The sequence below is a fragment of the Eleutherodactylus coqui genome, chromosome 3, assembly GCF_035609145.1.
Source record: "Eleutherodactylus coqui strain aEleCoq1 chromosome 3, aEleCoq1.hap1, whole genome shotgun sequence".
NCBI lineage: Eukaryota > Metazoa > Chordata > Amphibia > Anura > Eleutherodactylidae > Eleutherodactylus > Eleutherodactylus coqui.
The window spans coordinates 201,814,922-201,839,106 of record NC_089839.1 but is presented as its reverse complement, the minus strand read 5'-3'; the positions used below and the strand labels follow the sequence as shown (position 1 = coordinate 201,839,106).

The 24,185-nt window shown below is 42.8% G+C and overlaps 1 protein-coding gene across 2 annotated transcripts in view; it reads right to left on the bottom strand.

The window, feature by feature from the left end:
• Positions 1-24,185, bottom strand: part of QRICH1 (glutamine rich 1) — a 33,466-nt gene that overhangs the window by 2,040 nt on the left and 7,241 nt on the right. The window contains exons 2-8 of one of the 2 annotated variants that reach the window (XM_066596789.1): positions 17,914-18,235; positions 17,351-17,461; positions 12,306-13,268; positions 5,061-5,232; positions 3,962-4,116; positions 3,670-3,784; positions 2,513-2,621 (exon numbers count right to left, since the gene is read on the bottom strand). In XM_066596789.1, the coding sequence (XP_066452886.1) occupies positions 2,513-2,621; positions 3,670-3,784; positions 3,962-4,116; positions 5,061-5,232; positions 12,306-13,268; positions 17,351-17,461; positions 17,914-18,219 (1,931 nt within the window). In that variant the 5' untranslated portion in view covers positions 18,220-18,235. The remainder of the gene's footprint in view (positions 1-2,512; positions 2,622-3,669; positions 3,785-3,961; positions 4,117-5,060; positions 5,233-12,305; positions 13,269-17,350; positions 17,462-17,913; positions 18,236-24,185) is intronic. The other variant, XM_066596790.1, reaches the window with a different exon arrangement.

Genomic DNA, 24,185 nt, shown 5'->3' with positions numbered 1-24,185 from the left:
TCCAGTTTCGCTGATTTTTCAAGCCAGAATTTTGCCTCTAGTTTACCGGCTGCTTTTAGTTTTGCCGGCTGGCTGCGATTGGCTGAGAGGGTCGTCACTCAGCCAATTAAACCAATCAGAGGAATCTCTTGCTGGGAGGCGGGGAATTCAATCCCTGTCACTAGTAATAGATGCTTTACCAGCTTGACAAGCCCCCAGCAGCCGGCCAGAAGCTCCGAAAGCATCGGTGGGGACCCCGACAGCACCTGAAAGGCGAGTATTGGATGCTGCCACTTTATTTCTATTGCTGCTGCTTTTGGGATTGGATCAGCATCCTGGTGGCTGTTGCATCCCAAGACTGTGTCCCAGCCTTATGGCAATAGGAGTGCTGCTTCTGCGCATATAATTGTCCTGAAAGGCAAGTATTGATGCCATCTGAAGTCCTATGTAACACCGCAGATAATAGTGATAACTCTTAGGACTGCAGGTGGCATCATTATCTGTCCTATGTAATACCACACAACAGTGATAACTCTTAGGACAGATAATGCAGCAAATGTGACCTACAGTCCTATGTAACACCACAGATAACACGGAGCTCTAAATTAGGATGATTTTTGGTATTAAAAACCATATTTATTCTCTATTAAATGTGGTTTGGTGTTTTTTTTTTTGGAATGTCTAGAACAAATTGGATTTACATTGATTCCTATGAAAATAATTACCTAGAATTTCATTGGTTTCAAGTTTGGCTAACTGCTTTCAGACATTACCAACGAAATTAGAGGTTTGACTGTGTATATATAATTCTTTTTTTGCCTTTCCACATTTCAGTAGTCAATTTTTTGATTGCTTCATTAACCCTTTCAAAAACTAGAGGTATTTAACTTATTTTTGTTTTTTGTCTCCGCTTGCCAAGAGCCATAATTTATTTTATATTCTATACAGCTGTATGGGGGCTTGTTTTCCCCCATACAAGTTGCACTTTTTATTGGTACCATTTAATGTACTGAAAATTTTTAAGGGGCACTAACTTCAGGTAACTTCTGCTCATCTACTACAGTGTTTCCCTGAAAATAAGCTCTAACCCTCATAAGCCCTACCCTGATTTTCGAGGGGGTGGAGGCCTTGAAACATACATCATTGAATGGCTGTGATTGGTTCATCGAGCGCCGGCTCTGATTAGCTGAGCCACAGCGCTCGTGATCCAATGACAGCACTCTCTTGCTTGAGGCAGGGTATTCAAGCCCTATTACCAGGAAGAGAATGCTCTCTCAGCGATGAGAACTACACAGAAGACTGCCGAAGCGCTGCAGCCCAGCGTAAGTATTAAGACACCCGCACGAAAATAAGACACTGTGCCTCTTTGGAGGCAAAAATCAATAGAATACAGTTTTATTTTCGGGTGAAACATGGTAGCTTGTGTTAAGGTCCTTTTAGACGAAACGATTATAGTTAAAAAAAAAAACAAACACGAAAGTGAACGATAATTGTTCCGCCTAAACGCGGCTAACAAACGGACAGTCATTCAATTTTCGCTCATTCTTCACTTTATAAAAAGGTACAAAAGTCATCGTTAGATTGTTCACTTAACGTTCAGTTTAAATAGCGCTCGTTCAGTCGTTCTCATTCACTTACACAGTCTGCACACATTATAGCGGGTTTATTAACCATTCGGCCAGAATGTCTCTGAATGCCTGATTGTTCTGGGAAATCAGAGAAGTTGGCATTCAGAAACTGCCTTCCTGCTAACAGGACCACAGACCATGCAATGCAGCATGGGAAGGGCAAGGAAGTACAGGGCAGTGTACTACTGGCACAATGCTAGGCTTTCTATATACCCCATCGCTAAAAGTGGGCTGCAAACAGCAGAGAAACAGGAAATGGGGAAAGACCACCTGAAAGTCATTTGCAAGTTAGTTACTAGGTCATTCACAGTGCAGCAAAAATGATTTATTCTACGGGGCAGTACAATTACAGGGATACTAAAATAAAGAGGTTTTTTTTTTAGCTTTACTAGTAATTAAAGTTAAAAAAATAAAAAAATAGACAATAGCAGCTTTCCGTCCACATATTCTGAGAGCCATTTTGTTGATTGGGCTGTTAGAGGGCTTGTTTTTTTGCTGGGCGAGCCATAGTTTTTAACCACCATTTTCGTGGTACATTTATAAGTCAATCACTATATTAATTTTTTGGAAAACAAAGCATAAGAAAATCAAAATCTGGCATTCTGTACTTCTAATTTTTAACAGTGTTCTCCAAGCGGTATAGATGATGCAGTATTTCAATAGTTTTGATTTAACAAACACGATGATTTAAAACAAAACGTAACAAAAAAACTCCATAAACTCAGTTTTTTGGCTGCGGAAGGTTGACAGGATGTCACAGGCTGCCACAGCCTGTAAACAAACCGTCAGCAAACATTTTGCAGCTATAGAGAGAATTCAAGGGATGATGCTCTGATCACATTATATCCCGTGACCACTGTGTATCCTCAGATTTCCTAAACATACACATTGCATACAACACTTACTTTGTGTTAAAAAACATAAGCGTCGTTAATAATGTAGCAGGAGAGTGGGCACCCAACTGTTTGCACTCCCACAGCATCTCTTCTGTCACGTGGCTGGGAATAACAAAACCTGGGAATATAAATTAAGCAAAGTAAAAAAAAAATTAAAAAAAAATAAGTAAGTGAAATACACCAGTACCTGGAATGAATCAGGAAGGATGAAATCTATTCACAAATTGTCCTTTGACTTAAAGGGGTTGTCTCGTGAAAGCAAGTGGGGTTAAGCACTTCTGTATGGCCATATTAATGCACTTTGTAATGTACATCGTGCGTTAAATATGAGCAATACAGAAGTTATTCACTTACCTGCTCCATTGCTAGCGTCCACGTCGCCATGGATCCGTCTAATTCTGATGTCTTCTGGCGTTTTTAGACGCGCTTGCGCTGTGCGGTCTTCTGCCTGGTGAATGGGGCCGCTCGTGCCGGAGAGCTGGTCACCGCGTCGTCATCGTAGCTCCGCCCCGTCACGTGTGCCAATTCCAGCCAATCAGGAGGCTGGAATCGGCAATGGAACACACAGAGCCCATGGTGCACCATGGGAGAAGACCCGCGGTGCACCATGGGAGAAAACCGCAGTGCATCCCTGGGAAAGGACCGGCGGCCATCTTTGGGAGATTTTTTAAAGTCCTTATTTCGTCGGATCGGTGAGTAGCAAGCGGTTTAAAAACCGCTTTAATTTGCTATTTTATGCCGGGGGGGGGGGGGGGGAGTGACAGGGGGAATGGGGTAATGTAAAATTTTGAGGTTTGCCGCGAGACAACCCCTTTAAATATTTTAGATGTAGATGGGTAATATCAAGAGTAATCGTATAATTTAGCACCGTTTATATTACCCATAAGTATCTGCTTGATCAAATTGATAAAACTAAATGCTATACTCACATCTGCGTTGGAGGAGCTGTTAAGAGTCTCTTTCACAGATTGTTAGATTTGATAGGAAGAACAGTGTAGCATGCAGTCCTTAAAGACTCCTGCCTCCCACAAAATTATGTTTTCCACCACTCTAAGCCGCTTTTGAAGCTTTATTACCTGGTTAAACCCCTTATTACATATACTACGTTACACAATTTAAAACTACTAAAATACGACTGAATGGGCAAGACTGCTATTGGCACTTACCAAGGGGTGTAACTCTTGGCTGAAATGTCTTTAGAACTTGGTGAAGCCACTCCGTGAACTTGATGTAGTAAGGATCTGAAAATATATCATCTACTCTTCCATTTTCACAAAGGTACTGGGAAGATAAATTAAATAAAGGTCATTGTTAAAAAAATAAATAAAATAATACACACAAAAAAAAGAGAAGAAGAACCTGTCATGTCCACCAATCAGAGGTGCCAGCTGCAGTTTGTTTTTTCATCTTTTTCCCCAATGATTTCCCCCAGACAATATCATTTGAGATTTTACTCACTTTCTGAATACAAAGAAAAATATAGTAGAGTACGTCCGGGTCATAGGGTTCTCCTTCGCCATTACGAGACTCTTTTGTCATAAGACATAGTCCATAATTCAACTCGGCAACTGCTGAAGAGATGAGATCTTCCTGAAATCTTAATAGCTGGCGCCCTGGAAAGACACAACAGACCAATGTCATACCTGCGTAGAGTCTTATTACTCGATACCTATAGAATTAGCACTATGCATGTCTCAACTTGTAATTCCTGACAATCACTCTCAAGACTTCAACTATTGTACCTGTCTATTTCATTAAAATCATGGTCTGTAGTTAAACGAGTTCACACTTTACTATAAAAGATTTACAATCTGATTCCTGTGTATCAGAAAGCGGGTTCTGTTGGAATCAGGGGGTAAGGGTTAAAGAGGTGGTACCAAGTTTCAAGTTATTCCCTATCTACAGGACACGGAATCATTTGCTGATTGGTGGGGTTCTCACTACTGAGACCCCAGTCGATCTGCAAAATGGAATTCTCGTGTCCAGCTCTACCGGTCACTGCAGGGAGGAAGGGGGTAAGGGTCGCTTGTACACCTGCAGTGACGTCAGCATGAAGGAAGTACTGGCTGAGTATGCGTGGTCAGTGCTCTATTCATTTCAATGGGGCTGAGAGAACTACTCAAGCACTTGCCGTCTAGGTATCTTAGCAGTTTCATTGAAAGTGAATGCAGTGCTAGTGCACTGCACAACCAGCCCTCCCATTCAGTCTCTCCTCACCGCAAGGAATACAGTAACCCTACAGTTAGGACAATGGGGGCCTCAGTGGTGAGACCTCCACCGATCAGCAAATTATCCCTTAGCCACAGGAGAGAGGATAACTTGCAACTATGCTACAACCTCTAATATGAGGGGGTATGAGGAAGCTGGTGGTATGCTTTAAAGGGTTAAAACAAATACTGAGCTTTGGACAATCTGGTAGCCCTCAATCCATGATGTAAGTTAGGTGTTCTATCTAGTCCCATAGAAGAATAGTCACATTTTGCATGCCCACATTTACCAGCAGACCTAGAATACAGAGTTAAGCAACATCTCTTCTGTTGAAGGATTCTATACGTACTTCCTATGGGTGCCAGTCTGTTTTGAGAGTCCTTTTCCAGTTCGGCATTCTTTGTCTGAGCCCAGTTCTTCCATACCTCCAAACCCTCTTCTGGTTTCAGAACATTTGGTAGCATCAGTTCAGGGGAAGGCTGTGGTGGCGGCTCAACCTCTGTAACCTGAATTGGTTGGGCCTGAGGAGGGGGGAGGGAAAAAAGTTACTCTATTAAATACATCCGTAACTCATGCCTATTGGTGAGAGCTCGTACACCTGATAGCAGTACAAACTGTCCTGGGTTTAAAATACATGTTTCAGGAGGTCTCATCAGAAACTCATTACCATTATTCTGTAACACTGTAGAGTGCCCTATAAAAGCTGACCAAATGTGGTCACATGCAACACCCCTCCCAATCTGTAAATCAAAGCAGTAAGAATTTCAGGGTTTTTATCTCATCATTCTGGAACTATTAACTATTTTTGCAGAAATATTGGGTTTTAGTATTCGCAGGACATGTTGTCTCTACATGTACCATTTTGGTTTACATACAGGTTAGCGGTAAATTTTTTAAATCAATTTAAGCTTGGCAGGACAAGCAAATAAAGAAAAGAAGAAAAAAAAAAAAGGAAAATGGCAGAATGCTCTATGTTATTAATTGCTGGCCCATAAGTAGTAGAGGGTATCTGAACAGTAAGAAATAAAATAATATATAGCAGGTGGTAAGATACAAAAGAATGAGGAAGTCAGTTAGGCCACATCACGAACATGGAGGCCATCTTGGATTCAACTTCAGTTTTTTTAAATGGGAAAGTAGGTGTGCAACACAAAACTGCAGAATTTCACAAAAAAAAAAAAAAATTGTTATGCGCGTTCCTGCCAGTCAGGGTCCTGGAAGGGACTGCTGTTTGTACGCGCCATTCATCCTTTATGTAACCACTCAGCCAATCACAGATGATAGTGGTCACATGCAATTTACACACAGATGCCCAGAGGCCAGTGATTGGGGAACGGCCATGTGAGCGATGAACAGCATGTGACCACGGTTAAGTCACCTCCAGAATCAGAAAGGCAAGTATAACTCCCCCCCCCCCCCTCCCATTTTACATTATCAACCTTGTAATTTTTAATGTTCGAAAACTTTTAAGTGTATTTTATTGCAAGTAGTAGTTAAATAAAAAAAAAATAAAAAAATAAATAATGAAATTCCATAAAAGGGACTTTCATTTAGCACATAAGCTAAAAATTATAATATACCGGTATACTCACAACGTTTAAGTAGTAGCCCACAAGTCTTCTATCTCTTATTCTACTCAAAAGGATAAAAGTATCAGAGTGCAAGTAAAACATCTCCTGCAACACGCCTGACCCCAGAATCACTACTGCAGCTCTGAGATTTTATCCTCACCAGTAGAATATAGGCTTTTCCTTTGATTCCAAGCATATCCAGCTATTCCTGTTGTGTCCACTTGTTTCAGGGACATCTGCCCATAAGATCAGGAATTCATTTGTCAGCATGATCTCTTTCAGAACAGGATGGACACAAATGCGGGTTGAGCTTGAACACATTTTTTTTTATACATTAACTTCAAGGATGCATTTAAGTTCTGGACTTCAGTGACACCTTTAGCAGTGAGATACTTATGGAATAAAAAAGCTGCCTTGCACAGCAAGGGCCACTCATCTCATCGGACATATTACACACGGTTAATATACAGTCCTAAAAGCCTATTAATTTACACTGAGAAATTCAGAGATGCTTTTTTTTCTCACGCAGGTGTAAAGAAAAAAAAACAGACCACAGCACAGCATGTCCTATTTTGGTGGGTAACACACCCATTATATGTTATGGGGGTTTTAAATACTCAGTAAATATGCCTTTTACATTTATATTTAAACTGTGCACTACACATTATGTGCTTGAAAATTCTGTGCATAATGCACAACCCCCATACGCTTCTGTGAGTGATCCCCAAAGTCTGGTTAATTTTCGCTGGTTGTTCCCAGCACAGATCTTCAGAATTTGTGCCAAGAAGTTATTGTCAATTGGTACGAGCTAATACAGGCACGCTGACATCACTTGGGGCTGCGTGTGTGCAAGACAAATGTCTAAGGAGATCTATTTCACATACCGGATTTCCAGCGCCAGGATAAGTAACACACACGATGTCAGTCATACACTTACAGTACATGTGGGAGTGCTGGCCTACAATCAGAATAGTCATAAAATGATTCACAGATCATAATTAGACGCACTGAACATCATTCCTTCAGGCGAGACCTTTTGCAAATGACTGGCTCAACATACCTGTAATTATGCTAATGTAACAAGTACAAGGTTGTTCCAGCATACGCTTGTAACATTCACTCACATACACCCGTACTTCTTAAGGCCCTTTTAGACAACGATTTCACTCAAAAATTGCTCAAGGCCATCTTTTGAGCGATAATCGTTGTGTCTAACTGCACTGATATCATGCAGTTTTCGTTAAGCCGTTGATGATCTTTCAGCATCAGTTATCAGGAATTCACAAAGGGCTACAGTGGAGAGTATTGTTTCAGCTGTATCCCGCTCCCTGATGACAGGTGGGGTATGAAGAACAGAGCAGTCCAACTGTGTTCTCCATACCCCACGCGGAGCACTCTGCTGTATAACAGCCAGGCGCTCCGAGCAGAGAACAGTTGGATGTAGAAGTCAAGCGGGGACACCTGCTTCAGACACAACGATTATAGCTCAAAACCAGCTTTAAGTGAGGATTTGGAAATCTGTAGTAGAATACAAAAGTGAAGGGATTTTCTGGGCAAAACCTATTGTTGAGAGAGCTCAATAGTTAATAATCAGGCACCCCTGCGATGAGCTGATCGCCTGACTCACTGTCAATGCAGCAGACCAGATGGCACCCATAGGAGACGAGAGAGGAAGTGCCCTAGGTGGATTCACTCCCAATGAAGTCAAACAGAGCTGAAGCCTCCTTTTACACTTCTGGCACTTATGTCTCCGATATCGGGGACAGACGAGAAAGTGTAATAGCCATTTCAGCTCCCATTGATTTCAATGGAAGTGAAGTCAGGTAGTAATTTTAGTTTTCTCCAAGCCATTATAAAAAATGGCAGGACATGAATACACAGGCCATGCAAATGTTAGAATAGTCACTTGCATTGTACTATCAATTCACAAGCAGAGGTAAAAGGGAACGCAATTGCCTATACATTTCCTTTTTTTTCCTTCTATTGTCTGTACATGACTGTGGGGTGCGGCCATCTTGCGCGACATGCTTTACAGAAGTCTTAAAGGGGTTGTCTCGCGGCAGCAAGTGGGGTTAAGCACTTCTGTATGGCCATATTAATGCACTTTGTAATATACATCGTGCATTAAATATGAGCCATACAGAAGTTATTCACTTACCTGCTCCGTTGCTGGCGTCCCCGTCTCCATGGCTCCGGCTAATTCTGATGTCTTCTGGCGTTTTTAGACGCGCTTGCGCAGTCCGTGCTTCTGCCTGGTGAATGGGGCCGCTCGTGCCGGAGAGCTGCTCACCGCGTCGTCATCGTAGCTCCGCCCCGCCACGTGTGCCGATTCCAGCCAATCAGGAGGCTGGAATCGGCAATGGAACGCACAGAGCCCATGGTGCACCATGGGAGAAAACTGCAGTGCATCCCTGGGAAAGGACCTGCGGCCATCTTGGGAGAAGAATTTTATATGTTCATATTTCATCACATCGGTGAGTAGCAAGCGGTTTAAAAACCGCTTTAAAATGCTATTTTAGGCCGGGGGGGGGGGGGGGTGGCAGGGGAAATGGGCTAATGTAAAATTTTGATGTTTTGCCTCGGGACAACCCCTTTAAAGGGCCAAAGACACAAAAGACAGGAGGGGACCCATTGACTCCTATGGGATAATGTTGTGATCAAGCCCTATGACCTGTGCAGGAATGGGGAGGTGGTGAGCCATGGTAGATCCTCTGCTATCTATATGTAGGTGTCACCTCTCATTGTATTCCTGTCTGTGATAATGACATGACAGCTGAGAAGTTCTCTCTCTAGAACAAGTGTCAGACTGTTATTAGGCTTAGTGGTTAGTGAGAGAACTGCAACTATAGATTGGGACATTGCAAAAAAAAACAACAATCTTCAAAAATTTTTAACCTTGATTTTTGCAATAAGTAGTTTTCGGATTGCACATTCGCTTTAAGAATTCGTAAAGGGGAAGATAGTTGCAATTCTATGTAAAAGGGGTATTCTCATCTCACGAATCATGGCCAAGATGGGAAAACCCTAAGGCTCCATTCCAGGCATCTATTAGAAAGAGCTGAGCGCTGAGTGCGGCACTCTTTCTGTAGCTCTCATTGAAGTGAATGGCAGCTACAGAAACAATGCAGAACACTGTTAAGCACTCGGTTCTTTCTGTAGGCTCCTGCCGGGTGGCCAGTAACCAAGGCAGCAGTTTCACATCTTAGCTTTGAAAAGCTGAGATGGGAATACCCCTTTAAGCTTCAAAATCCTAGCCATTTTAAAAACCTCTGCTTGCGTTAGATAATGGAAACATTCTTGCTGAATCTGGACAGGTTTTTAGGTTTTTTTTCCCAGGTGGTTATAGATCCAGAATGTCATGACTTGTTGCTAGACAGCTCCAATACATCGTGTCCCGTGTCGGTACAGGTTTTCAGGCCCGTTTTATTCACTGACAGCACACAATCTTGACAGTGATGAGAAAAGTCAAGACAAAAAGGACATTTGCAATTTTGTCAAAATTTTCAATAAGCAATTAATATACTTTTACTACAGAAGAGCAGACCGGCCCTTTATCATTATTCAGCATGTAATGAAGTTTAATGCTGCCAGAACCATATGCTATGAATTACTACTCTGATTGGGGTCTGAATACTTTCTGAAGGCTTTTCAGAGCACAAAAATGCTTATTTAAGCAGAATTTAAAAAAAAAAAAAAATTATACTGTGTTTTGAAAAAATGTGAAACAAAACATTTAGCTGTTCAATGAGAATCCTGAGTATTTAGGCTTCATAAAGGAATACTTATACATTTCCACAAAAGTAAAGCTTTATGGTATATATTAAAATATCCTCAGATGAGAGGATACTGTACCACATAATAGCCGCCAGAAGCCATTTAGTATTTGTACTTGGATGAAACTCACATTTGCATACGAGTGCAGCGCAATTTTTTTTTCACCTATTTGAAATTTGTGATTCTAAAACAAGAATCATCCAAAAATAGGACCTGTAGCGAGTTTTCTTTCTTGTACCATCGGTCCGAGGAGAATTGCTAATATGAGTAAAAAGATTAAAATCTTTTATGCTCTTTTCACATGTGAGTTCCGTCGATATCGCAATCAGACAGAACTTGCACATCAAGTTCGCCTACATGAAAGCGGTACAACATGACAAGTGACAATACCAGGTGATTCTCAATCAAACTTTTGAAAGTTTTGATTAGATGTGTCATGGTAATTTATTAGGATTAGCAGCTGTACATTTTCCCCTCTCTTCATACAAACAAAACCCACATCTGGTGAAAAAGATTTACTCTAAAAATGTCAACGTCAGTCCTGGAAGAAGAAAGAGCCTGTTTCTCACTCTTCCCATAATGTTCTCTCAGTGTAGCCAAAAATAACTAAACTTAACCAGCCAAGCTTTACGTGTGCAAACACTTGTGAATTGTACGGCAAGGAGACACCAAGGAAAGATTAAAAGCCTGAAAGTAAACAGAGAAACTGGAGAACATTACAACATGGAGTGCATGAGTGCACCTATACGTTGAGTTATTTCTTTATGCGTTCTCTCTTCCTCACAAATTAGGCCTCTTTCACACGGGTGTACTTGCTGCGTGTCAACAATCCACATACACTATCTTGGCATGTATGCACACACAATATGTGCATTTATTTTTTTCGAGTGGGTGTTTAACTGTGAGAGGGGCAGTTCAAGTCTACGGGAGATTGATACCACGTATTACATGTGCAAAAACTGCACAGTGACCATATGCTCGTATGAGAGTGGCCTTAGCTGCAAAAACAAAGAAAAAAAAATCTGCAATAATCTGCAATGTTACAGCTTAAGAACCATAGACGTTCATTAAAATTGGTGTCCGCACTGCCAATAGTAAGGAGTAGTGCAGCAAAAAGATGCCAAATTGGTCGCTATTAGCAACATTAGTAATAGTTACATGTTTGCAGGAGTGGTTATAACAGAATGGCTGGTCTTCGGCACCATTAGAAACTACATAGGAAAGAGGAATGGACACACACACACACAGATCCAAAGACTATGTCAGGTATTGCAGATCATTTGCTTTCCAGTGATACCAAATATTCAATAAAAATAAACAACCACACACTTTCTCCAATCATACAACCCTTTTGGTCAAGCTCATATATTCACTTTGGATTCCTTATAAGTAAGTCTGGCACAGTTCAAAAAAATCTTCAGCAGAAATCTGAAGCTGGTGTGGATTTCTATTGTAGGTGTGCCAGCATATTTGAACACGGGTTAGTAATTCAAAATGGGATAATTTGCTCATAAATTAGACTTAAAGGGAACCTGTCACGTTCCCACAACACCATAAACGAAGTTATCATACTTTTAGGTGATGTATTTTTATAGTCTCCCCCCCCCCCCCCACACTCCCTGGATCCAGCGTCGTTATCCTCCGAAATGGGCATGAAAATCTGACTCTCGTCAGAGTCCAGTGCCCACGTTCTCATATAGTCTTGTATGGAAGAGTGCACACGTGGGACTCTGAAATAGTCAGATTTTAGTGTGCTGTCAAGCCTCAGGAGGAGGACACCGCTCAATCCAGGGAGTGGGCGAGTATAAAAAAAAAAAAAACATCACCCAGCTCCCTGTCACATCCGCTAACAGCACCATAATTTAGTTTATGGTGCCGTGGGACGTGACAGGTTCCCTTTAAGGTGTAATAGTATCTGGAACACTTCCAGCATATTACAAGTATATAACAAATGTGTTATTCGTAAAGATTTGATTGCTCAGCTTTTAAGCAAATGACCCTTTACTATTTTGTTTAGGGACCCTTTCCTTACCCTGGAGGAAAAAAACAAACCAAAAAACAGAAAAAAAAACATACAGAAATGTATACAAACATTCAGTGTACAGATGCACACGTATGCCCATGACTTTCATCGTAAAAAACAAAACCCGTATACCAGCCTATATTATTCTAAGAAGGATAAAATAAAGTATAAGGTTCAGAGGCAAATAGGCCATTTCTCCCTCACTTGTAGGCCCTCTGTAGGTTACCTGTAGTGAATGCTGCTGTTGTACTTGCTCATGTAGTGCTGCCTGCTGCTGAGGGTCCCATATGTGGACAGTCTGTGCAGTATTCTGATATGCCCCCGCCACAGCCTGGACAGCTACCGGAATGTGGATATTTCCATTCATAAACTGAGCCGGGAAAAGGGAATTTGCCAGAGTCTGAACAACTTCCTCGTGATTTTTGGCCATTTTGTCCTTTTCCTCCTCTAATTTGACAGCAGCCACAGTGGTAGGAGAGCCTGTTACATGGACGGCATTATAGGCCTCTTGGGGGATGGCAATATGGGTTATATTTTGCTGTTGCAAATCACTGCGGGTGTTAGCGGAATAAACCGGGATGGTCCACGTCTCTCCAGTTGGGCTTGTAATGGTGCCTGTGGCCCCATACAAGTGAGCGCTGTCCACTGTCAGCAAGTCTGGCCTCAGGGAAACATAACTCTGCTGCTGGCCTTGGGGAATTGCAAGTACAGCTGCAACTGGCTGCCCTGAAATTGCATATGACAAAGTAATGGGCATGTCCACTTTACGTTTCTTTACAGGCTGAAGGACGCTTGAAGTGCTAGATCGCCGCTCCCCTTCTCTGGGGGAGCCTTGTTGTGAGGGTGGTGGTGAAAGCGCACCTGGCGTCTGTATCTGAATTCCACTGCCTACCGACTGTCCGGCCACCAACTGGGCCTGGATCTGTTGGTGTTGTATATGGTCGTCCTGCAGGTCCGTGGGCTGAACATGCTGCACCTGGATCTGAGCCACCTGTAACTGGGAGTTTGAAAGTTGCTGTGAAGGATTGGTGGATTGAAGAGACTGAGTCTGTATTGTCTGTGCGTTTTGTGCCGTTTGCGACTGAGCCGATCCCTGGATCTGTACTTGGATTGTATGCTCATTGGACTGGTGAACATTGAGTTGTGGCGAGAGCTGCTGGGCCGTCACCTGCTGAGGGGATTGCTGCACCTGGAAAACAAATTAACATCTATTAATAGGACCGGGGCAAATGACTCATACTGGATAATAAAATTAAACTATTAGTTGCAAAGTAAAAGAAAGCCATCATGTAGCAAAGTTAAGGGGATTATGCGGCATCCAAAAGCATTAAAGAAAAAAGAAAAAAAAAAAAAAAAAAAAAAGAAAAGTAACTTTTATACGCTTCCCCACATGTATACTAGTAATTTTTAGTTCACACAAGTTTTATTGGAGTTTTTTTTGCAAAGATACAAAATAAGAATGACCTAAATGGTCAACTGAGTAATACTACAACATAATAAAGGGCCCATTACTGGTATAACAGGAGGATGTTTAGCTATCACAGCATCTGAAAGTAAGGAAAATCATCCAGCAGATGTATTGCGGAGAATAAAATAAACTGTCGTAACGGACCCCAATAAACCTAGAATAAAACTGGAGACACAAAAAGGGATAGGTGGGAAAGAGAAATGTAATGGGAGACACGTATATGTACGGGTGCAGGAATGAGATGAAGCCTAGGGTAGAGCTCTTCTAAAGTAAGAAAGACGAAGAAGCATAAATAGATTATTATTGAGTCTGGGCTCAGGCAGTAGGGTTCCACAATCACCTAGCAAGGGAGTATTGGTACCATGAGGACCAAGTTCTTTTTCTTCAAAACGTGCCTTGCAGTCTGCGAGAATGGCCTCCTGCTTCTCCTTGACCACTATCCCAAGACCGCTTAAGATTAATAATAGTCATTGATGTTTTCCTCCAGGAGCTGCAATCGCTATTCTGGCAGACAGAAATCACAAGGAGATCCATCTAAATACATGTCTAGGTAATGTCAGGTATCCGCCTCCCAGGGTGATTTACGTATGCTAATTTTATCACAACGACTCAGACCCCTGATGCTGCCGTGGACATCAACTCTGATCAGAAGCAGGGCTAGTAGTTTTTCAAACTTCATATTCCAGTATCCTCTGCTTAACTTTCACCCACATAACCTCAAGGGGCTGATAAAAGTAATCTGTTCTACAACTAAGCCAGCACCTTGCTTACCCTCCCGATCACTTTGGCATGCCAACAATTATTTGACTGCAACATTTTGGCAATCTTACACGACATGATATGCCAATACAAACAGGAAGGCGGAGGAAACCTTCAGTCGTGGCACTGTGTCACTACGTCACAGCACAACAAGAACAAACTACACAGCTTACAGTTTCACACTGGCTGAGGATCGAATACAGGTGTTTAAAAGAGACAGTCAACAACTTTTAACCCTATAAGCAAAGATTATGGGCTAAAAGTAGATAAGCCATGGAGTCTAGGGATGTATGCATTATGCTTACCTCCCCAATTGTTCCCTCGGTGCGAGTGCTGGAACCCGCTACTATAGTCCACTGAACAGCACTGATAAGTAGTCCGCCCATTATAAAATTTGAATGGGTAGACTACTTAATGCGCCACTCAATGCACTGAATGACAGCTTTCAACGCTGGCACTGAGGTAACGATGGGAAAGGTAACACTTACATTCCTGGACAGACTACACTGGTCACCTACTTTCAGCCTATAAGCTTAGCTTATAGGGCTAAAAGTAGGTGACAGATTCCCTTTAAGCACCCTATAGAAAAAAAATGGTAATGCCCAGTCATCAATTTATACATATAGTTCCAAGAAAAGATGCTCTGGCATTATTTTTTTATAAGGAAAGCGAGTCTTCAATAAAACAGGGAGGTATCAGGATATCTCACCAGCCATCTGGCTCTCACAAAAGATTAAGGGGGATGAAAGAAAAAAAAAAAAAAAAAAGTTATGTTATACAGATACACACACGGAAACATTGGGAGCTTTTAAATAGAACGATTAATCGGTCTAAACGCGAACTAACGATTGAACAATAATAGTACGCTTTTCACACATTTTATGCAGGCATAAAAATGGTTGGCACTTATCGTTCGGTATAAACATCGCTCATTCAGTGCGTCTTAAATCACTTCTCCATTGAATGTTAAACACTGAACAATTTCTTGTTTGAACAAGCCAATGATGTACCTGTCTGTATAAACAGATTGCATGAGCAAACGGTGACATCATTCACTGGTTCAAATGATAAATCTTCTCATCTAAAAAGGGCCCATAATTACAAGTGAGAAAAGATCAAGCTGTAAAAGGTAAATGACTGTACAGGAACAACCATCACCAAAGAAAAATATAGCAGAAGGGAAGGAAATGATTAGCCTGAGTCAACATGAAACTGGATCCATCTGCACATAATTATAATCTCGCTCTCATTACTGTGCTTGATAAAAGAAGTCTACCTTTCAGGATGGAAATGCAGACATAGGTGGGGAAGGTTGTAGGTGTAGGTAATGCAAATGTGATATCTCCCAGAGAAATCATGTAGCCATTAGTTTTTTTGTTTTTTTTTAACCACTTGTGTGCATGACTCATTTGGAAGTCATCTTTTAGTTAGGGCTCCTTCACATAAAATGAAAATAGCCATTATGCCCTTTCCAACAGTTCGACAGTTTTTGCCTGTCCTGTCACTCAAAAAAAAAAAAAAAAAAAAAAAAAAGCAGAGCCAACCGTTAGTGGGTGTGGTCCCACGTGGCTTGTCACATTTAGAATAATGTATGCCAGAAACTGCTGTCCATTATACTGCGAACCTACACAAGCTCCTAGCTGGCACAGGTTTTCATCTGGAGCACAGGTGGCAGCCAGATGAGACAAAATGTTTGCACCTCTTAATACATTTATCTTCTGTAGCTGGGCACAGTTTATTTAGACTGGTATATGAAATGCCAGTCTAAGTAAATATGCTCCAATATTCTTAGAGGAAGTCACCTGATTCCCGCATCCAAAACTAATTCTATCACAAGATGTGGAACAGTGTGTTTATAATAACAGTACCTTGAAATTTGTTCAACAGATCATTGTTGAAATACATCTATTCTGTGTGGTATGTAAATGACCGGTAAACTTCCTGGTGGGCGGTTCACCTTGCATCCTCATCCAAGCTCTCTTCCCCCTTTTTTCAGCAAAACATTCCCAGCATGTTCTTGACTGACATCTCCAGCTCATGCAGCCGGAGACACAGTGCATTTCAGATAATTGGCGCCTGTGCTTTACGTCATTAGAGACTTGAATGGCTGAGAGTGTCTCTGCACATTCTTTGGATCCCCAAGTGAGGCAAAGACCATCTGAAAAGCACAGCGTCTCCGCTAGCCTGAACTGTAGATGTCAATAAAAGGACATTGTGCCAGTGATTTCCTGAGATAAGGGGAATAGAGCTGGACAAGTCTGCAAGGTGAAACACCTACTCTGAGATAGTTTACCAGCAATTTATATAATGTAAAAAGATGATTTTTTAAATAGCAATAAAGGATCTCTTAAACAAAGATAATGTTATTTTCAAACACACTGTCCCACATCCTATAGTAGAATTACAGTAGTTGATATGCAGGAATCAGCCGACAGACTTCCTTTAAAATTAAAGAAAAAAAATAAATAGAATGAATGTGCATTCTATAAAAACCATCAAAAAAGGAAGAAAAAGGCCCCGAAAGACACAAATCAAAGCACCTTCTGTGTATAATTACTTTAAAATCCATTGAGAAATACAGAACACATCAGAGTACAAAACTGTAAAATAACTCTTATTAGCAGCATTTTCAATTAGAACACGTTGGATTAACTTTTTGCCATGTTGTTACCTTTACATAAGATTTAGATTGAAAAGGACTATATGGCCTTTATTGTGCCCCCATCCAGTAGTCCCGTCCATTCAAAACCCAATCAATTTCTTGGGAACTTTGTGTCCCTAGATCTTTAACTTCATAAAACTAGACCTTATGCCCCCTGCCTAACACAGATGGGAGACAAGAATTTTAATACAACATTGCTAACATTATTAGAATGCATCATGTATAAAGCCCGTGTTGCTATCCAGCTTTGCACCAGATTTGCATAAAGCACAAGCTTATACGGCCAACAGAAAATGAATCTGTATTTGGAGACTTTGCCCAAAGTTTTTGAGGGAGAATATTTTGTTGCAGATTATAAATAGCCTGGATTTGGGAAACTGACCAACAAATCTTCTGAAATACCAGAGTCCTGTGACCCCTCGGGAGAGAGGTTGATTCGATTCAGCTGAGGGGCAGGGTGGTGGATCCAAGGTCTGATGAGCGCTTCGGGAATCTGAAATCAACAATGGAAACTCAGCCACTAACATCTCTCTAAGGTGAGCTAAAAATAAGAAGTGTCAGACATCTCAAAAATCTCCAGGCATATGAAAATATCTTGACCCTTGCATTTATGGAGGTCAGCAAAGACATCTCTAATTGTCAATAGTTCGAATGCGCGTTATTTATGATGTTCTTTAGCTGTATATGAAACGAGTGTCAATTTAGTCCCCCAACTAGGCTGCAAATATGGGCATATACCAGTCCATATAAGCAGTTGTATGTATGAGGTCCATTTTTAGATCTATATAATAATCGGCATTCACCTTTTACCCAAAAAAGTCTATGAATTGTAGAACCCCTTCATGCAACCGCAAGACAGCCAAACTAAAGTTACGTGGGAACGTTATGCAGGGACAGCGATATACAGAGCACTGGTTAATGAAAAGTAAAAGGGGGATCAGTCACCTGCACCTGATGGGATTGAACCTGGATTTGCTGTTCTTGCTGGGTCTGTTGCTGGACACTTGTAGTCACAGGGCAAGCCAGTTCCAGCAGCGATCCTGCCACTTCTGTGTTGTCTGTGTATATACAGTTCACTCCCTGCTGATACACCATGGTGCTGGTAGGGGGCTGATGGAACTCCTGCAAGGCGTCCGGACCTTTCGCGGCCAAAGAGTCCAAGAATTCCTTCATCCTGTGTTGTGGAACGGTCCTAGCTTTCATGCGGACATACTCTTCGAACGAAATGGCGTTTTCCAAAGAATTATTCATAGTGCACGCTCAGGTCCTGCATTAAGAAGAAATCAGTTAGTCTATGCTGCAAAAATCAATTAGAAATTACACTAAACTGACAAGACTTTACTAATTTCACAAAAACCTTGGGACAAAATGAAAAGATTTTTTGACAATATGTTTTGGGGGAGAGGGGAATTTGCAAACGTTCACACGGTTTGCCTGAACGACCAAGTAATAAGTTGTCAAGTCTACCAAAGGAGTAGACCTCCTTTCTTAAGGTCCTTTTACACAGGATGACTTGTTGGCACAGATACCCGACAGGTCATCCCAGCAATAATCGTTCCTCTACTTTTACACAGGAATGAGCACAACTGAGTGAATTGAGGCAGAGCGGGCGAAAACTGTTGTGGCCCGCCCACCTCCATTCACAGTCAACGGCAGTCATTCAGAAATGAACCACTGTATTCACACGGGCCAATTTGACATTCAGTTTTACGCATGCAGAAATTGAACGACGATCGAGAAGAGAATTCTTGTTAATCAGTCGGTGCGGGTATTCACACTGAATGGGATCCAGCGGAAATCTGAACTATTTATTGGCCCATGCAAAAGGGCCCTTAGCATTGCCCTTTCTGACGGCCCATATGGACAAGTATGGTCATTGAGCTAACACCAAAACTTTTGAGAGGGATTTGCGATATTACAGATATTTATACATATTAGTGAATTCCTCATGTGATATAGATAGTCATGGCTTTATACTGTAACTACTCAGCCCAACACCGACATTATTATGAGACTGGGGGAGGGGTTCTGCCCAGCCACGTCGCACCAGATTATGTCAATCATCAAAACGCTTTAGAACACGAAGCGCGGCTTCATATAGTGGTTTTTGAATATAGTTTTTGGAGTTAAAGCCAGAAGTGGATCCAGCAGGGAGTAGACGCATAAAGCTGCTTTTACATAGTGTTTTTCAGATACTGCAGTGGTTCCGTCCTCCATGCAGAAGACTAGATAGGAAAGCAACCAGGGCAGCACTAGGTTGGATACAATGTAAGACAGGACACTTTCATACAACTGAGAGTCTCGTGCGAGAATTGTGCCCTGCGAGACGCACGAATATGCACTCCATTCTTTTGAATGGGGTCATACATATGAGCGATTTTTTTTTTCTCCCCCGACCAGAGGATCAGTACTTCCCCAAAGTGATGAGATGTTTTTGAAACAAAAATGCCTCGCATCTGCGGGGAATTCGCATATTGGTGAGTGCAATATCGGACCACGCTTCGCGACCCGATATTGCACTCATCCGTGTGAAATTAGCCTAAGGCTACATTCACACTGACTAGCGCAATCTTAGGCCGTGGAACCCCCCCCCCCCCAAAAAAATAAACTGAAACCTAGCATGCAGAATTTACTGGTAGATGCGGCTGAACTACTACTCCATGTTCCCAATTGACAGTAAAAACCACAGCAAAAATACTGTAGTGGAGTGCGTTCCCACATCGCTGATCTGCTGCAAATCTGCAGATTTCACCCATTTCCTTAGAATGCAAATAAAGGGGTGAAATAAGCTGCAGCTCTGCACCAAAATCCGCAACAAATCTTTCTCCATTTAAAGAAGCCATGAATTATTAAATCTCATTTCAAAGTGCAAATTATGTGTCCTTATTAGAGATGAGCGAACGTACTCGGTAAGGGCGATTTCGCAATCGAGCACCGCGATTTTCGAGTACTTCACTACTCGGGTGCGCTGTGGGTGAGCGGGGGGTTGCAGCGAGAGAGGGCACCCCCCTGTTCCCCGCTGCTACCCCCCGGGGCTCCCCTCTGCAAGCCCCCACCCCACAGCGCACCCGAGTACTTTTCACCCGAGTAGTGAAGTACTCGAAAATTGCGGTGCTCGATTGCGAAATCGCCCTTACCGAGTACGTTCGCTCATCTCTAGTCCTTATATCAAAAGTTAAAAGCAGGAACCTATTCCATGCAATAGCAATGTTCCCTAAAGCGGCACATTAAGAGGGAAAAAAAATATATAAAAATCGCCCCCAACAATTATTGTTTTTCGCTTTTAGGACACTCCTTGGGAAAGGGACAAACCGTGCAATACAACCATGCTAAATATTCTCCCAATGCAGAACTGTTCGCATCCTTACAAACATGATATACAGGCATTGCCTCGGAGGTAGTTTCCTCAAGTGGCAATTAATGACTAAAAGAAAACGTACGGACAGAACTGATGGCGCCACGGTCGGCAATTAACGCCATTGAGGAACATTAACTGCAAAGGTTATGTCTTTGGTCACATCTTATTGTGCCCCACGGAGCGCCTCCTTCACCCCGAATAAGACTGATCTGTACAGAGATTTCCTGCGATCCCACTGAGAAGTGACCTGGGGACAGAGTGGCCTCCTGCTGAACCCAGGCCGTGTTCTCCCTCCCTTCTTGTCTCTGTCAGGGAATTCCCTTCCTACAAAAGCGTCTGTGCTTCCGGGAGCGCGCCTGAGAGTAACACAGGACTCCGCTACTACAATGGAGGCTCGTACACAACGCCAACGGGGAGGGTAGGAGGCAAGATGATCCAGGAACATGTGGAAAGAGCCGAGGCCCAGCATGGCACATCCTCCTTTCTGTTCTCCTGTGTAACAACCTCCATTCTACTACACCGAGGCATTATAGGAGCGAAGCCAGACATCTGCCATCATCTGTGAGCCACGACAGCTATATGGGATGTAATATAATTATATACACAATGATGAACTAGACATAGGACCTCATCATACACATAAACCACAGGAGAAACATCACAGGCAACACAGAACTGTCCCATGTGATTTATATAGACTAATAAATATAAAACAGGACTACAGACAGCAAGAACAACCTCGATCATGCTGCATCCACACGGACGTTCTCACATGATTTCTAGCGATGCGACAGTGCTACAAATCGCATGTATGTAGAGCCCAATCTTTCCTATAGGTTCTTCAATGCGAGAGGTTTTGTAGGCTGCTACATTGCGAGACTACAGAATTGCGGCACGCTCTATACAGCCGTGATTTGCTATGTTTTCTAGCCCATGTTTCCCTATGGAGCCTTCTTGTTTATCACATCGCACAAACGTGTGATTTTCACGCTATGCGATTGTAACATTAGAAGGTCCTATTAACTTTCTCACTACAAAAATCAAGCCATTTTATCTCGTGAGAAAATGGCATGTAGCGGTGACAGGAGGATACATTTTTAACAAGAAAAAAAAAGCATCACTGACGCTAAAAGTTGCGCGTACATAGCAGCGATATCGCAGCTATTTTGTATCAGCTATATCGCTTTTGCCCGTGTGGATGCGGCCTTAAACTGCTCACACACCAACCACCGCCAGATCAACAATCGTTCGATAGCAGTTTCCCCAACTCCCACATACACATGTTTAGGGAGATAAGCCGCAGCCAGACAGCTCATCTCCCAGGGACCAACAGGATCAGCTGCTGAGATTCATCGTCCCCGTCCTTCATTCCCTTCCATTTAAACTGCCAGGGGAAGCAGAGGTACCGCCATACATACAGGAGAATTGTCTGTCCACAGTCATGGTAGGTTCGGATGACTAATGGCCATTTACACGGGATGACTGTCGGCTACACGATCTGTACGAGCGAGTGACGTCACCGCTAGTTGTTAGATCTCATGCAGAACATGTAGACAGGCAGATCATTGCTGAGTATTGCCGACTTCCCTCTCAGCGCTCCACCTTCTATGTGGAACACTGAGCAGGGAGAGTTTAGACGCAGCGAGAAGCGAGCGAACCAGCAATGGATTTTTATGCTGTTTGAAAATGAGCGACCGATGAAATGTAAACAATTGCGTTGCATTTAGACGCAGCGATTATTGCGTATTTTTATTCTTTGAATGAATTTTGCGCAATCATTGTCCCACGTAAACAGCCCTTAAGGCCCAGGCTTATACAACCGTCTGTGCTGGCATGACACGTGTGGGAATGCAGCAAGTGCCCAATGACATGCATACTTGCTGCATGCCGATATTCCCCATGCACTCACTATCTTGGCATGTATGCGAGCAAAGTAAGTGTCAGGATAGAACATGCTGCGATTTTTTTGTGCAAGTAATATTCGCGAAAAAAAAATCCCAAAACACTGGTATGAGTGGCCCAATACAAGTCACTGAGTGGCCTTAGCTTGTCTGTATAACAGACTTCTGTGCTGCACCTCCAGTACTGCGTAAGATTACAGGCAGGTGTTGAGAAAAAAAAAACTACAAAGTAATCCCCATTTACCTGGGACGGGCAAACTATGCCAGACGCTCATCCCAGTAATGCTCGCTCCTGGACTATTACATAGGAGTGTATCGGTCCTATCGCTCACAGCGCTACTAGAGTGGAGGTGAAGCGGGCCAGAAAGCGTTCTTCCCACCCGCCTCCATTAACAGTAAGCAGACAGTCGTTCAGAAGTGAATGACTCCCGTTTACATGGAATGACCCGTTCTGTTTTTTGCATGCAGAAACTACACGATTCACCAATTCTTGTCTAGTCGCTGCATGCATTTGCACGTGGCGATTATCATTCTAATTCGCGCAGGAGCGATGAAATCTGAACGATTCTGTACAATACTTGTCCTTCACAACAACATCAGTTCCTGCAGGTTGCAAGTTCAATCCCTGCATGATTCGGGTAGCCAACTCAAGGTTGACTCAGCCTTTCATCCTTCCAAGGTCGGTAAAATGAGTTCCCAGCTTGGTGGTGGTGGTGAATAAATAAATGACCTGAAAGCGTTGCAGAATAAACTGGCGCTATACAAACAAGATTAAGTCATTTATTTTATTTCTAGGGACAGTGTGAGGGATTTTGTAGGATTACAGTCAGGTGTATGGTTAACTAATTAATGATCATCATGTGTAGGTAGAAACAGTCATTAACTGAAACAGCTGTGTAGGAGGCTTAAAATGGGCAAGTAACAGCCAAACTGCTACTACAAAAGATGAGGTTGTGGAAAACAGTTTCATGTCGCCTGGCAGGACTAAGCACAGCAACAAGACGAAAACAAGCAACATTGAGGACTGTAGACGCAGTGGTCGGCCAAGAAATCTGACTGCAGCAATTGAAAGACATCATCCTTACTTTCTCTATAATCAGATTATGTCCAGCAGTACCATCAGCTCAGAACTGGCAGAAACCAGTGAGGGCCAGGTATACCCATCTACTGTTCAGAGATGTCCAGGCAGAAGACTTTCATGGAAGAATTGCGGCCAAAAAGCCATACCTTCCATGTAGAAAAAAGTCCAAGTAAGGCCGCCTGCAGACGAGCGGAAATCCCGCCGCGGGATTTCCGCCGCTGAAAGTCTGCATAGGAGTGCATTACAATACGCACTCCTATGCAGACGGCCGCGGTTTGGCCGCGCGAAATCTCGCGCGGCAAACAAACCGCGGCATGTTCTAATTTTCTGCGGGGCACGCACTCACCTGGCCGCCGGCTCCGGTCTGCGCATGCGCCGGCTGCACGGCAGCCGGCACATCAAAGAGCCGGGGCCGCCAGGCGCGGGTGAGTACGCGCTCGTCCCTGCAGGCTCTGGGGTCGGATCGCGCGGCGAGATTTCTCGCTGCCGGATCCGACCCGCTCGTCTGCAGGCGGCCTAACTCAACTAAGCACAAAAACGGCAGCAGGCGCTCTGGACTGAGGTACAATAATGAGTGTCTGCAAGAAGCAGAGCGATACAATGAGTGTCTGCAAGCAGCAGTGAAACATTGTAGAGGGTCCTTGAAAATTAGAGGGTTGCATTTCAGCAAATGGAGTTGGTCAGGATTTAATGGTGTCCTCAGTGCTGAGAAACACAGGCAGATAGTTAATCATGAAATACCATCAGGGAGACGTCCGATTGGTTCCAATTTTATTCTGCAGCAGAACAAGCACCCAAAACATCCAGCCAATGTCATGAAGAAATATCTTCAGCGTAAGAAAGTACAAAGTCCTGGAAGTGATTTGACCCCCACAGA